The sequence below is a fragment of the Solanum verrucosum genome, unplaced genomic scaffold (assembly GCF_900185275.1).
Source record: "Solanum verrucosum unplaced genomic scaffold, falcon-dt-bn FXZP01000252.1, whole genome shotgun sequence".
NCBI classification, from domain to species: Eukaryota; Viridiplantae; Streptophyta; class Magnoliopsida; order Solanales; family Solanaceae; genus Solanum; species Solanum verrucosum.
The window spans coordinates 3,914,182-3,930,729 of record NW_026019988.1 but is presented as its reverse complement, the minus strand read 5'-3'; the positions used below and the strand labels follow the sequence as shown (position 1 = coordinate 3,930,729).

At 30.9% G+C, this 16,548-nt stretch overlaps 3 protein-coding genes across 3 annotated transcripts in view; 1 reads left to right on the top strand and 2 right to left on the bottom strand.

Moving 5' to 3' along the window:
* LOC125819013 (uncharacterized) overlaps positions 1-16,548 on the top strand; it is a 513,298-nt gene that overhangs the window by 366,109 nt on the left and 130,641 nt on the right. The gene's annotated exons all lie outside the window — the stretch shown is intronic.
* LOC125819030 (monothiol glutaredoxin-S1-like) lies at positions 7,273-7,599 on the bottom strand. Its single transcript, XM_049498545.1, has one exon. It carries the CDS (start codon positions 7,595-7,597, stop codon positions 7,289-7,291), a length of 309 nt encoding a protein of 102 aa, XP_049354502.1. The 5' UTR covers positions 7,598-7,599; the 3' UTR covers positions 7,273-7,288.
* On the bottom strand, positions 10,514-10,958 carry LOC125819029 (monothiol glutaredoxin-S1-like). The gene has a single exon (XM_049498544.1). It carries the CDS (start codon positions 10,871-10,873, stop codon positions 10,565-10,567), a length of 309 nt encoding a protein of 102 aa, XP_049354501.1. The 5' UTR covers positions 10,874-10,958; the 3' UTR covers positions 10,514-10,564.

Here is a 16,548-nt window from a genome sequence, read left to right as displayed (position 1 = left end):
AATTGATGCTTAGTACTTATAGGTCCAGCTAATCTTCTTCTAGAAGATTCTAATTTCATAACCAACTGTAACTAATTCTGTTAACCACATCACAATGACACTTGCAACAAAATACCAGAAATAAGGAACAGGTTATTTCAATAAAGTGCGCCTTGAGAAAGATCAATCTATTATTTCTAAAATAAAATTCGAATTTCAAATCCGGAGAAAGCCATCCTCGCTTATATATATATATATGTGTGTGTGTGTGTGTATTTTCTCTCAACGATAATCATCTCAGATATATCATCGATAAAGTAAAAAAAAGACAACTAAAAAGTGCGCCTTGAGAAACATCAATCTATTATTTCTAAAATAACTTTTGTTCAACTATCTTTTCACATGACACTGTCGGGTCACTAAGACCGATTTTTCCCCATTTTAATATTAAAATGGACAATTCTCTAACAACGAGTAAAGTAGAGAAAAAGATTAGGTGGGAATTCCATTTCCAGTCAAAATTCCAATATAGTCAATTGTCTTATTCAAGAGACGTACTTATTTTAATATTTTAGTACTAACACGCTGTCACGTAGTTTCCTTGGATGCTTGAATATTACTAATTTACAAAATCACATTGTTCTTATGCTCTATTAAAATATACAATAAATAAAAAGTACTAATAAATGACAACAATTATTCTCTTGTATATATACAGAAAATTAATTGAGCCTTGTGATAATTCATAATACACACAAAAAAGAAAGTTGAGTGCATAGAAATGAAGAGCAAAATTAGAGTTATATTTGAATCCTTCATATCATGTGGAAAACCTTCTAAAGGTATGTTGGAATATATATATTGAAGCTTATAATCTTTTCTAGAAATTAATTTAATATAATGTTCTACTTCATTTAATTTTGTATACTATTTATTTTTTACATATAACCCTTGAAGTAATCGATTTGTCTTACTTTTTTCCTATGCGATATATTTGTTGAAAAAAAGTGTTCTGCTAGTGAAATTGATTTATTGACACCTATAATTGTTTCAACCAAGATCCAGATCGTTAATTTCGTCTCATATTTGCACTCTCCTACAATTTTTCCAGCTTAGTATACAAATTACAAATATTAGGAATATTTTGACCTTTTTAACCTTTTGAATATTATTCTGAACCAATTTATCAGCGAAAATCTATATAATATGAGACGTAGTTATTATTATGGTAGTAGTAGTAGTAACATTTATTAATTGCACAAGTTATCCTTCAAATGGGTTGATTTTTCAATTTTGTCCTTTAAATATGTCGTCTTTCATTTCCATTCTTAGCAATTGAACTTATGCCTAGCGAGATATAAGTTTTCTAAAACTGCAACTAGGGGTGTACATGGCCGGGTTGGTTCGGGTTTTTTAAATATCAAACCAAACCATTTGTATCGGATTTTTAAATCTATAAACCAAATCAAATCAATAAAACTCGGATTTTTCAACTTCAGATTTTTTTGGATTTTTCGGATTTTCGGGTTTTTTCGGGAAATGTATTCATTCAAACATATAATTTACTTGTACTTCAAATATTTCTTTAGTCCTACCAAAATACAATTATCTAAGGTGTTTCTTAAGAAAATAACACAAAATATTACATGAGTAATGATACTAAAATATCCAACAAAAAATAATAATAATGAAATCGCGTAAAACAAATATTGCAAATTAACAAGTCATAATGAAAATGATCATAATTTACAAGTACTAAATCATTCTAAAATAAGTTTAATAAGTATTAGTTATATGACTAAATATTAAAGGAAATTAAAATTAGATTATGTATTTGAATAAACCAATGTAAAACCATAGAACAAATATTCAATATTATTGTCATTCTTAGTGTTGAATTGATTATTTTTTTTGCTTTAGTATTAATTTAATTTTGAGTTAAGCTTTATTATAATTATCAATATTTGTGGACTATAATCTTTATTGAACCATTTAGAATTCTATGTTTCAAACTTGAAATAATAATATATTAAAAGATAAAAACTATGAAAAAGTATAAGAAATATTTAAAAATTATATCAAAGTAAATATTTTTATGTATAAAATAAAATTTTAAAATTATATATATAATGTTGGGTTGGTTTGGTCTTGGGTTGATTGTTTTTAGTTAAAACCAAACCAACCCAAATATAGTTGGTTTTTTTTTTTCCAATACCAAATCAAGTCAAACCAACCACTAGTCAGGTTTTTTTTCTCGATTTGACTCGGTTTGCGGTTTGGTTCGGTTTTCGGTTCAGTTTTGTACACCCCTAACTGCAACATATAACTTATAGGATATTATAATACGAAAATATAATATTATGGCCACGATTTTTTTTTTAATTTGTGCCATTGACCCTATAGTAATACAGTATAGTAGTATTGTGAAGTGTTGAACTGATTTTGGGTACACTTTATTCAGTTTTGTCTGAACCAGGAGATGAATCATCTGAAAATGTACAAAGACAAGGAGAAGAACAACAAGTGATGCAAAATGAACCAAAAATAGTGAAAAATGAACCAAAAAATGCACAAGTACTATTACAAGGCCCAATAGTGAAAAATGAAGACGAAAAAGCCCAAGAGCAAGAACGAGGGACGTTTGTAAATAGGAAACATATAACAACGTATCGAAAAATAACAATCTCTGCACAACAAGCAAAACGTTCACGCAAACGATCACCTCCTCGTTCTAAGACTGGTTAAATTAAACTAGTACTCCTTGGATATTATATATCACTTATAAAATTTGGAAAAAAAAAACTTCAATTTTTTAAATTATTTTTCGTCATCTTTTTATTTATTTAGTGTTTGTCTTGATTGCTGTATTAAGTATGTACTTCTTTAGAGAGTCTTGTTTAAGGAGAAATTATTCTCTCGATATTTTTTGTACTCTTTTAAAGAGTCATGAGCCGCTCTCTCTATCTTATTATTTTGGTCTAATTATGTTACCTTATGTAATTCTTGATGTTCCTATTCTTAAGAATTAAATATGTTGTTGATTGTAGTACCACAACTAATATTCGTAGTAATTAAGTACATAATATGCATTGAGATTTTATTAGTTTGTTGTTGATATAGATTAGTTTGTTATGTTGCCTAGATGGTTAATTTAATTAGTTTATGCAGTTGTTCTTTTTAATACATAGTATACGATGAAAGTAAATAAATATGCTAAGCAAATGGTTTAAAAGCTAATTAGACTCAAATAATTTTCAATCTGTTGGGTTTAGCAAGGTGTGAATGGGAAATAAAAAGAGAAAATGGAAAGTGGAAGAACCAATGAAAATGGGGGAACCAATTTTGGAGGGAAAATGAAAAGTCATCATTGCAAAAGTGCAAATGAAAGGTCATTTTTACCATATCAGTAGAAGAAAGGAAATTGTTGTCCTTATATTAGGAAACACTTCCTTTAGTTCTTAAAGGGTTAAGAAGAAGGTGCCCCCTCGCGCCGTCGTCGTCGCTCGCTCGGCTTCGGCTTCGGATTCGAAATGTTTTCACTATTGGTCAACTGAAACGAAATCCACGAGTGGATATGTTTTCACTATTGGTGGAAGAGCAATTTCTTGGAAATCATCCAAACAAACATGTATAGCTCGCTCTACAATGGAGTCAGAATTCATCGCTTTAGACAAGGCAGGTGAAGAAGCTGAATGGCTCCGGAATTTCTTAGAAGATATTCCGTTTTGGCCCAAACCAATGGCTCCTATATGCATACACTGCGATAGTCAAGCTGCAATAGGAAGGGCTGGAAGCATTATGTATAACGGGAAGTCTCGTCACATAAGACGAAGACATAACTCTGTTAGACAACTACTCTCTAGTGGAATTATCACAATTGACTATGTAAAGTCAAAGGATAATGTGTCGGATCCACTTACAAAAGGCCTAACTAGAGAGGGAGTTGAGAGATCATCGACGAGAATGGGACTATGGCCGAGAACAAGTCATCGTGGCGGTAACTCTACCTAGAAGACTGGAGATCCCAAGATCTAGGTTCAAGGAGATAAAACAAAGTCATAGATGACGGTTCAACATTGTCAAAACATATTTGATGGTCCATTCTCATGATGAGACAATGTTCAGTAACCAGGATAAAGGCATAAAGACTTTTTAATGGTTTCTAAGTTTGATACAGGGTATATCAAATAGTGCATCTACGGGATAACACAATTAGAAACCACCTATGTAAGTATGAAGTGTAAGCCGCTTCAAGGAGAATCCGATAAGACCAGTTCTCTAAGCACTTATTAACCGAGATGTGTTCATGGCTAAAACGAACAAAACAATGAGAACCAAAAACAGTTCAAGGGTTGATTGTGTGACTTATGTTGTCTAGGTATACACTAAAGCTCGACGGTTCAAAGATATCAAATCTACCGATTGACCGAGTATATCCGATATATGTTCACTACGGAAAGTTTAAAGAGAAACCTACTTATCCAGATGCGATTAGTCCTTACTTACAAGACACACAAGTTTTTCATGCATATGTTTTAACAATTGTCATTCCCCATTCATGTGGGGGATTGTTGGGTTTAGCAAAGTGTGAATGGGAAATAAAAAGAGAAAATGGAAAGTGGAAGAACCAATGAAAATGGGGGAACCAATTTTGGAGGGAAAATGAAAAGTCATCATTGCAAAAGTGCAAATGAAAGGTCATTTTTACCATATCGGTAGAAGAAAGGAAATTGTTGTCCTTATATTAGGAAACACTTCCTTTAGTTCTTAAAGGGTTAAGAAGAAGGTGCCCCCTCGCGCCGTCGTCGTCGCTCGCTCGGCTTTGGATTCGGATTTGGCAAATGATGTGATTGATTGATAATATTTTTGGACAAAATTTATTTAATCAATCTTGTTAAATCATTTCCTTTCTCTTATAAATTAATTCGTTAATTAAATAACATAATTAATTTGGCGCAACTGAATTTATTTGAAATTCACGTGTAACGGTAATCCTTCCAAAAAGTCATTACTTTTCCCAAACGGTATTCCTTCCGAAAAGTCGTAACTTTTCCCAAAGGACACAATGTTCTGGAAAAAACTCGATCAACTGAGTCTGTGTGTGCTCTTATTGCTGTTCTTGCGTTCGCTGAAGTTATTGAAGTTTGAGGTACCGCTACTTCTTTAACAGGTTAATCCGTTTTATCTTGGGAGGAATTAATCTGCAACCTCGGGTACAGTGAGGGGATTAAATTTCTTAAGGAAACACAATGGTTTCTGTGGACTCGAATTAAAAAAAAATCATTCTGTCAATTTCATCTTTTTTCTGTTTCTGTATTTTTGACTAACCTAAATACAGGAGATAACACAATCTAATATAGTCTAAGATTAAGCAGCTAAAAGAGCTCTACACATTTTTACAAAACGTTTACCCTTTAAATGTGAGATTTTTTAATACAAAATTTTAATTTAATTGAGCTTTAATACAAATATTGAATATCAAAAACAAAAAAGGAGCCGCTTAATTAGTTATTCCATCAAGCAAGGGCCCTAGAAATATATTTTTTTCAGTATATTTTCTTAAGGAAGAGGAATCTATTCCTGCTGGAGTGATTTTCTTTAGTTTCTAAAAGATTTTGGCATATTTTTATTTAAATTTCTTGGATTGAAGATAAAAAAAATATTTACAAGATGTCCGTACAAAGATTAAGTAGTAAGTTTTTTTTTGGAAAATATCGCGCAAATGACACAGAAAATATAAATTGCATTAGCCATTACACAAACCGGTGCAATGAATTCAACTAAGAAAGGAACCAAGTAAAGACATCTCGTAGCGCTCCTTTTTGCGATATCACTCTCTTGCATGCATCAAACTCAACCGACTAAGAAAGGACCAGATGAAATTCGATTTTTTATCTCCCTTATGAAATTCCCCGCTACACCCTTTCAAATTGTAGAAATAAATTTTTGATCATGACTAACTCGATAGAAAACTATTATCAAATATTCCAAACGGTACATCACATGATGAGTCATTTTCGTATCATCAATTGATTCTTTCTCAGAAAAAAAGTGGTAATTTTAAAAAATAAAAATTGTCCTTTGCTACCTTCGAAAGGCTAGTAAAAAAATAAATAAAAGAGCTTGGAAATATTTTTCGAGAAGGAAATGACAAATATGCTATATATATATTCTTTTCGAATGAACCAATTAAGCAATCTCAGATGTACTAATATTGAAAACATCCATTTGTTAACAAGTTCACTTTTGGCGTCTCATGACATTATTCCCATGTTCTCCTATAATATGCCTTGTGCAAATTCGAACACAATATTTTGTTTCTATCAAAGGTCTCGATTTTGAGCACTAAATTTTATGAAGTAGTTTGATAAGACACATTTTATTCTTTAAAGTGATTTTTTTAAAATACGTTTAAATTAGTCGGACTTCAAAATGAATTGAGTTAAAAACCAAAAAAAGAAAAGAACACATTCCCCTGCCATTGCATTCAAATGGGAAAATGACAAATTGTCCTATTAATGGCTAGAAGATTTCATTCATATGTCACCTAAAAAGTCAACTTTTAATTTGTAGTAAGAATATTTGCAAAAATCGTTATTTGGATAATCGAAAAGATATTCGAATTGGTTATCTGGAGGCGAAACTACCGTTATAGTTATAAGTTATATATAATTCAATAATTTTAACTTAAATTATATATTATGTTAAACATAAATTACTGGAGTAGTCCAGGACCATTAAAAACTTTTTATTGGAAATCTTTACACAATCGATGAGGAACGAGTAATGTAACAATAATTAAGACATTTTATTCGAGAAACCCTTAGTAAATGGAAAATTATTACATAATTTTGACATCATTATGACCTAGAATCAAGATATACTTGCACAAGGTTTTAGAGCTCAGTATTAATTAGAGTTTGATAATTTTTATGTCTATGCTTGAACAAGAACTACATGCATTTTGATTTGCACATGAATAATCTGTTGTATGGTCTAAAAAAGTACATATGATAGAACCTTGCCCTATCTCAAAATGTTAAAGATGATAGAACATGTAGCCACACAAAGTAGTATAATAAGATATTATTGATACTTTAGATTAAAATCCAATACATAAAGACATGCCACTAGATTGCCAAAAAGAAAAGACTATCCATGACCTACGTATATGACCATAGTGTAACTACTTTTTATTTATACCACAAGAAGAAATATATTAGAGCTAGAAATTAAACAAAAAGACTCTCTATAAGTGGTAACTTTCTATGTTTCATAGCTATAGCCTATAGTCATTATTAATTAATTTCTATACCCAAATTGCATTAGCCCTAATGAGCAATTGTTTAAGCTTGCCCCTCACATTAAGGCTCATTATCTCATTTGCACCACCAACTAACTCTTTCCCTATAAATATTGCTGGTACACTTGGATGACACCCTAATTCAATCAATGCCTTCTCCATTTGCTTCCCATTTGGATGTGTATCGAGCTCGTAAACCGTAGGGTTTGCTCCAAAACTACGAATTAGGGTTTCAATGCTGTGAGAAATGCAACAACTACTCTTGGTGAAAATCACCACCCCGCTTGATGCTCCCAACTTCATCACCATATCCATTTTTTAACTTGAAAAAATAATGAGTATAGTTTGGCCAAATGCCAATAGATTTGTAACTTTTAGTGAAGAGGAATTTAAAGAAGTTATGAAAGCTAGAAGAAATAGTGAAGATTTTTGAAGTGAATTTGAGGCTTGAATTGTTGTTGAGAAAATTGAACCTAACATGAAGCTATATATAGAGGCATTATGTTAGCTAAAAGAGAGAAAAAAGTGAAATTTCAAAGAATTGCAAGTTGATGATGTGATATATCTAGATTGTTCTTGATTTTACACTTGTATGATAATAAGGGCATATTTTGTGCCTTATCTGGATTCTAATATAGCATAACATACTCGAGCTGAAAATGAAAAGAATAAAATCTATCACCTTTAAAATATTCCAAGAACATATATTATATATACATATGTCACTAGCTAAAGTTTATCTTAATAGATCTTTGTTTTTTCTGTTAGTTCCTTTTCATGCTTTTTCTTTTTTGGTTGAAAAAAAACGTCTTCCCGTTTCAACATTTTTAAGTATCCTGATTTTTTGCGGTAGAAAAAGTAAACAATTGATAATTGAGATATATTTCGACAAACATTTAGTGATAATTCAGGAATATATACTTTAGGTGTGTAGTTTAATTTTGACCTTTTCACTCAATCTTTCTCAGAATATATCCTCATATATAGATGTGTTGTTGAAATCAAGTCCACATTATGATCCGTACCACATAGAAACTTTAGTTGATACGTGACAAAATTTGTTAAAATTACAATCTCTTCTCATCCAAAAAAAAACAAAGCTCCCTTACTACCTCGAAAGGTCAAATATTATTGAAGTAGTCTATTTTCTCTGGTTAAGGAATTAACAATTTGAAACGTGACTGACAATTTTTTAGGTAAACAAGATATATAGAGTATTATAACTTAATATTCATCAACATAGGTAAGTGGCAGAGCGTTGCTCCTGATAGTAATGCTTGGGGAGGGGGTCTTAATAGTAGTAGATTGCCTTTTAAGCTAACAAAAAGAGTTTCTACTTTATTTGCTTCTTTTATCGAATACAAACAATGAAGAAAATGTCCAAAACATAAAAGAGTTGGCTTTTGTCAACCTAAACTTCTTCTTAGTCAAGATATCTGCCACTTGATTTTCGTTTATACCGTGGGTTCCCCAATTAGAGGTGTAGGTCCCTACAATAAGACAAAATATTAATAATTAGAATAAGTTGGATGGTCTTTACCTATATAGTAAATGATTTCTTTGCGATCTATATTAATTTCAAGGGATGTTTGATTATTTGCGAGTGCAATCCTTTATCCTCTTTGCAGCCCATATAGTTCTGATATAATATTTGTTGCTTCAAAAATGTTGCCTAATTCAGGGGCGGAGCTAACTTGGGGTTATATTAAGAGGTTCATTCGAATCCATTTTACTAGAAAATTATTTTATTTATATATGGTTAATTTTTTTTATGTATATGTAATAGCTGTTGAATTTACTTCCGTTAGTTCATGTTTTTATTTCTTCATATTTTGAACGATTGAAAATCCTGATTCCATCACTGAATTCCACAATCCAATTTCCGTATTTATCTCTTATCACTCATCCTATTCCATTTTTGCCGGAATTACCCCTATTCCACCAAGGCTATCATTACTAACTCCGTCCCAAAATATGTTTCATTTTTTGCATCTTACAATTCAAATTATTTGAACTTTGACCATTATTTTAAGATGTCTATTTTCACCATATATATTATTATGGGAAAAATTACAACTTATGGTACTTTTTGTGTAGTTTTTAAATATTTTAATTTTAATTTTTTTTAATCGTTAAATTAACATAATATAATTTAGCTCTGAAGATTAATCAAATTAACTTTTGAGAAAATGAAATGTGGACCAAAAAAAACTTTTTAACTTGGTCGGTCTAGATCATATCCAATTTGGCCCAGCCCATTACAGGCCAACCCAACACGGTTAAATAAATGGGCCAAGGAAAGATTGAGCTTGTAGACCGGTTCAGAGTGGGTTAAAATTTTTTTGGAAAAATTACCTAAATACACATCTTATTTTACCATAATCTCTAAAATTCTTTACCATCTAAATTTTTTTCAAAAATCCCCTCTCAGATACATCACTCTTCTCTCGCTGATACATTCCTAACCCCTCGGATACTTCCCTCACATATGTATTTGGATGTTTGTTGATGTATCCGGAAGTCCAGTGATGTATCTTGATGTCCTATCCCCTCTCTTATACATCCCTCACCTATGGATCTGGATGTCTTCTAACGTATCCGGAAGTTCGGTGATGTATCCGGAAGTTCGGTGATGTACCCGAAATCCATAAATCTTAAGGAATTTTTGTAATTTGGAAACGAGTAGGAAAATAATGCAATTAGCTCTTAACACTATGAAATTTAGTTTACATACACATTTAGATGAATGACAAATTTAGTACTCTTAAAGGTCAAAATCTCAAAATTAAATTAATTTGGAAAGCGCTCTTTAATTTTAAGATGTAAATATCAATCTCCCCACATATTTTGATACTTATTAATTTCATTAGTAAAAATTGATGGACCTTGCTAAATTTCGAAATATATAAATAACAAGTAGTGAAACAACTTAAGGTATGGCATGTATCCATACACAAATGTTAAAATGATAGAACATGTAGCCACACAGAGTAATACTATAGCTATAAGATATGATTGTTACTACTTTAGATCAAAATTCAATACGTAAAGAAGCTCATTGTTATTGATTTCATGTGTGAATAAAGCAAAATTGCCACTAGATTACCAAAAGAAAAGACTATACATGACCTAAGTATATAAATTTTATTTATACATCAAGAAGCAAAATGTAAGAGAAAACAGAATGACTCTCTATAATAAGGTGGTAAATTTATTATCAAAACTCTAATTATTAGACTAATTGCTATATACATAGCTAGTCATTATTAATTAATTAATTCCCTATACCCAAATGGCATTAGCCCTAATGAGCAATTGTTTAAGCTTTCCCCTCACATTAAGGCTCATTATCTCATTAGCACCACCAACTAACTCTTTCCCTATAAATATTGCTGGCACACTTGGATGACACCCTAGTTCCATCAATGCCTTCTCCATTTGCTTCCCATTTGGATGTGTATCGAGCTCGTAAATTGTAGGGTTTGCTCCAAAACTACGGATCAGTGTTTCAATGCTGTGAGAAATGCAACAACTACTCTTGGTGAAAATCACCACCGAGCTTGATGTTCCCAACTTCATCACCATATCCATGTTTAAATAACTTCAAGAATTAGTGAGTATAGTTTGGCCAAATGCCAAGGTATGTATATAGCTTTTAGTGAAGAGGAAAGAAATTGTGAAGCTTAAGGCTACAAGAATTTTTGAAATGAATTTGAGGTTTGATTTGTTGTTGAGAAAATTGGACCTTCCATGAAGCTATATATAGAGATATTATGTTTGCTAAAAGAGAAAAAAATTTGAAAATTGGTAGAAGAATTACAAGTTGATGGATATATCTAGATTGTTCTTGATCACTTGTATGATAAAGGGCATGCATGAAAAATGAATAGAATATAATCATCACCTTTAAAATATTCCCATAACATTGTTCCCTTTGGATTGTCACTAGATTTATTGTTTTTTTCTTTCTCATTTTTTAATCTTTTTTGTTTAAAAACAAAAATTCGGTGTAGAGGAAGAGTATTACAAAGTGAGAAATCAAACCTTCACCAATAAAGTGAAAGTTTAGATAATTAACCAACTGAGCTACTTCAATAATCATAAATATTGCATTTAATATAAGTTAAGTTCCTATAAGAACAAAATGTATATATTTTGTAAATTGTTGAAAACAATGTAGTATTCTGCTAAAGGAAAAATAAATCTATATGTCCAGCTGGTGTAATCTTTTTCAATAGAATATTACTTTTAATTTGAGAAAAAAAATGAAATCTTTTAAGAATATATATCCTCATATAGACGTGTTGTTGAAATAAAGTCCACACTAATTATACGATCTATACCATAGGCAAATTTTGATTAAAATTCCCTTTGGTATAAAGTAGATATATCAAGAAAGGGAATGTAGTACAATTAGTACTGATCCAGAAAAATGCTTGATCCCTTACAATTTCGAAAGGCCACAAATTATCATAGTACTGTATTTTTCCCAGGTAAAGGTATCGAAATGTAATGATTAGTCGATTAATATAGGTATAATACATAAATATTTCGTTTAATTTGGCATCATCTAGCATTTATTGGGTGTGAATAAGTAGACACTTAAACTTGTATAAAGTTGAACAAGTCGACACACGCGTCCTATGTGGCATACACGTAAGACGCCACATAAGATGTTGCATAGAACGTGAATTGTCACGTAGGACGTGTGTATCTACTTGTTCCATTCTATACAAGTTAAAGTGCCTACTTGTGCATCCAAAATTGGAAGGCATAGATGCCAGATAAAATCAAATTAAAGGTCATGTTTATGGAGTAATACAATGTAATCTTGGAATGTGATTCAAAGATATTTTTTGAGATGATCAAAGCTAATTACAATAACTCTTGGCAAATGAAGAAGATCATTACTCATATTCAAAATATTTCAAGTACTATTACTTACGAGGTACAACATTGTTACAGGGAAGTCAATCAAGTTGCAAATGTCTTGACAAAATGGGGTATTACAAATGAGGAGTTTTTTGTGCATGCTCACCTATCATTGATACCCATTGGACCTTACCAACTTGATCTCATACAAATGAGTCCCTACAACATAAGCAGAGGAAAAAAATATTTGTATAAAACTGATTCAGTTGAGCTGTTATAGCTAATTTTGTCTATCACGTTGGATTTGTAAATTTGTGCAAAACTTGTATAATTATTGCCAGAATCTTAGTTTTTGTGAAGCAGCTTTTGGCTGCGATGTGGAACATTGGGTCGAGCTTAAGCTCCCCTAGCTTTGTAATTTATTCATCAATATATATAAAGGTCTTACTACCATATGGTGATAAATTATTATTTTTTTAGAAAAAAATCATATTTATGTAATATGCCATGTTAAATATTAAAATCATCGTTATAACTAAACCTGTCAATTAGGTCGGTCGGTCAAGGTCATATCCAATTCGACCCAACCCAGTAATGATAATGACATAAGTTGAACTTAAATTTAAGTACGGACGATTATGATTTTATGATACATGCATGCTTGACAAGGACGACTATTTATTGCATTGTTATTATTATTAATAATAATAATGTCGATTTTTAGCGTACCACACATTCTCATGTACTATATATTATATGCCTAGAGCAAATTGGAACACATTCCCCTGCATTGAAAAAAAATGGATAAATGACAAATCTTCTTATTGATGGCTAGAAGATTTCATTCATATGTCACCTCAAAAATCAAAACTTTTAATATGTGTCTAAATAAGAATATTTGCAATATGATTTCCTGTTAGAACAAGTTGTTGAATTGTTTAGATAAAAGAAAGACATTCGAATGGGTCATTAAAAGTTTCTAGAAAACTTAGAACAAATATATTTTGATCCTTAAATAAAATCTACCAACATTTTTTTTGTTTGTAATGAAGCCGCCTTGGGGTGGTGGGAGGCTAGGTATGGACCCTTACTTTGTAAGAGGGGAACATAAAATCTAACCTCCGCAAAATATAGGTGAAAATCAAATCTTTTCAATTTTCAGAAAGAACATATTTAGCGGATGGAAATGACATTTTCAGGAATATAGTTAAAGGTGAAGGCGTAAAAGAATTTAACTCAAATGAAGAATCTTTTGAGGAGTGACTCCATGTAAAAAAACCTAAAAAAATTTAATTCGAGTAGAGTCCTTTGCTAGCATATTCATTCTTTATTATTATTATTATTATTATATTACGTATGACGTTTCAAAGTTGATGTAGAGGAAGAGTATTACAAAGTGGGAAATCAAACCTTCACCAATAAAGTGAAAGTTTAGATAATTAACCAACTAAGCTACTTCAATAATTATAAATGTTGCATTTAAGTTAAGTATAAGAACAAAATGATCCAACAAAATGTATATATTTTGTAAATTGTTGAAAACAATGTAGTATTCTGCTAAAGGAAAAATAAATCTATATGTCCAGCTGGTGTAATCTTTTTCAATAGAATATTACTTTTAATTTGAGAAAAAAAATGAAATCTTTTAAGAATATATATCCTCATATAGACGTGTTGTTGAAATAAAGTCCACACTAATTATACGATCTATACCATAGGCAAATTTTGATTAAAATTCCCTTTGGTATAAAGTAGATATATCAAGAAAGGGAATGTAGTACAATTAGTACTGATCCAGAAAAATGCTTGATCCCTTACAATTTCGAAAGGCCACAAATTATCATAGTACTGTATTTTTCCCAGGTAAAGGTATCGAAATGTAATGATTAGTCGATTAATATAGGTATAATACATAAATATTTCGTTTAATTTGGCATCATCTAGCATTTATTGGGTGTGAATAAGTAGACACTTAAACTTGTATAAAGTTGAACAAGTCGACACACGCGTCCTATGTGGCATGGTACACGTAAGACGCCACATAAGATGTTGCATAGAACGTGAATTGCCACGTAGGACGTGTGTGTATCTACATGTTCAATTCTATACAAGTTAAAATACCTACTTGTGCATCCAAAATTGGAGGGCATATATATCAGATAAAACCAAATTAAAGGTCATAAAGTATTACAATGTAATCTTGGAATGTGATTCAAAGATAATTTTTGAGATGACCAAAGGTAATTACATATCCCTTGGCAAATGAAGAATATCATTACTCGTATTCAAAATATTTCAAATACTATTACTTGCGAGGTTCGACATTGTTACAGGGAAGTCCATGAAGTTGCAGATGTCTTGGCAAAATGGAGTATTACAAATGAGGAGTTGGTTATTTTTGCACATGCTCACCTATCATCGGTAGCCATCGGACCTTACCAACTTGATCTCATCCAAATGAGTCCCTAAGGCATAAGCAGAGGAAAAAAAATATTTGTATAAAACTAATTCAGTTGAGATGTTATAGCTAATTTTCTTCTATCGCGTTGGACTTGTAAATTTGTGCAAAACATGTATAATTTTTGCCAGAATCTTAGTTTTTGTGAAGCAGCTTTTGGCTGCGATGTGAAACATTGGGTCGAGCTTAAGCTCCCCTTAGCTTTGTAATTTTATTCATCAATATATATAAAGGTCTTACCACCATATGGTGATAAATTATTACTTTTTAGAAAAAAAATGTTATTTATGTATTATGCCATGTTAATATTAAAATTATCGTTATAACTAAACCTATCAACTAGGTCGGTCAGTCAAGGTCATATCCAATTCGACCCAACCCATTAATGGTAATGATAATTACATAAGTTGAACTTAAATTTAATTTAGGACGATTATGATTTTATGATACATGCATGCTTGGCAAGGACGATTATTTATTGCATTATCATCATCATCATCATCATTATTATTATTATTATTATTATTATTATTATTATTGGTTTAACAATGTCGATTTCTAGTGTACCACACATTCTCATGCACTATATATTATATGCCTAGAGCAAATTGGAACACATTCCCCTGCCATTGAAAAAAAAATGGATAAATGACGAATCTTCTTATTGATGGCTAGAAGATTTCATTCATATATGTCACCTCAACAATCAAAACTTTTAATATGTATCTACATAAGAATATTTGCAATATGATTTCCTTTTAGAACAAGTTGTTGAATTGTTTAGATAAAAGAAAGACATTCGAATGGGTCATTAAAAGTTTCAAGATAATTCAGAACAAATATATTTTGATCATTAAATAAAATATACCAACATTTTTTGTTTGTAATGAAGCCGCCTTGGGGTGGTGGGGTGGTGGGATGTTAGGAATGGACCCTTACTTTGTAAGAGGGAAACATAAAATCTAACCTCCGCAAATTAGAGGTGAAAATTAATTTTTTTTAATTTTCAGAAAGAACATGTTTAGTGGATGAAAATAACATTTTCAGGGATATAGTTAAAGGTGAAGGAGTAAAAGAATTTAATTCAAATGAAGAATCTTTCGAGGAGTGACTCCACGTAAAAAAAAACCTTAAAAATGTATTTCGAGTAGAGTCCTTTGCTAGCATATTCATTATTTATATTATTATATTATGTATGATGTTTCAAAGTTGATGTTCCAGCTAATGAGCTAGAATCAAGATATTCCAACAAAAGTGATATCTTTCACTGGGAAATTATGGGTATTATTTACTAGGACATTACGAATGAACCCATAAAATTTGAGCTCAAACAGAGTCGATATTTCTAGTAAATTAAAGATGAAAGAGATCATTATTCAGAGCTGATGTTGTTTATTTCATGTGATGGACTTTGCTCAATCTCAAAATATATTAAATGATAAAAACATAAAGCATATAGCCACAAAAGTAATTAGTAGAAAAAAAATATTATTGATACTTCAGATTAAAATGCATTACATACATAAAAGATGTTCATTTGTTATCAACTTCTTTATTTCATGCTATAAGATGCATACAAAGTAAAATTGCCACTAGCTATGACCAAAGTATATTACTTTATTTGTACTTCAAAAAGCAACTTAAAATGGGAGAAAAAACAACCCTCTGAAGATGCTAAAAGAAACTTTACAAATGGGGTTGGTTTATTGTCAAAATTAAAAATTTGACCTCGAGAGATCGGTTTTTTTTAATTATTTTTTTTTAAGAAAAAAGAAGATTAGTTGTATAAACACCTACACTTGCAACCAAGTCATTATTAACTAAATTTCTATACCCAAATGGCATTTGCCCTAATGAGCAATTGTTTAATTTTGCCCCTCACATTAAGGCTCATTATCTCATTTGCACCACCAACTAACTCTTTCCCTATAAATAT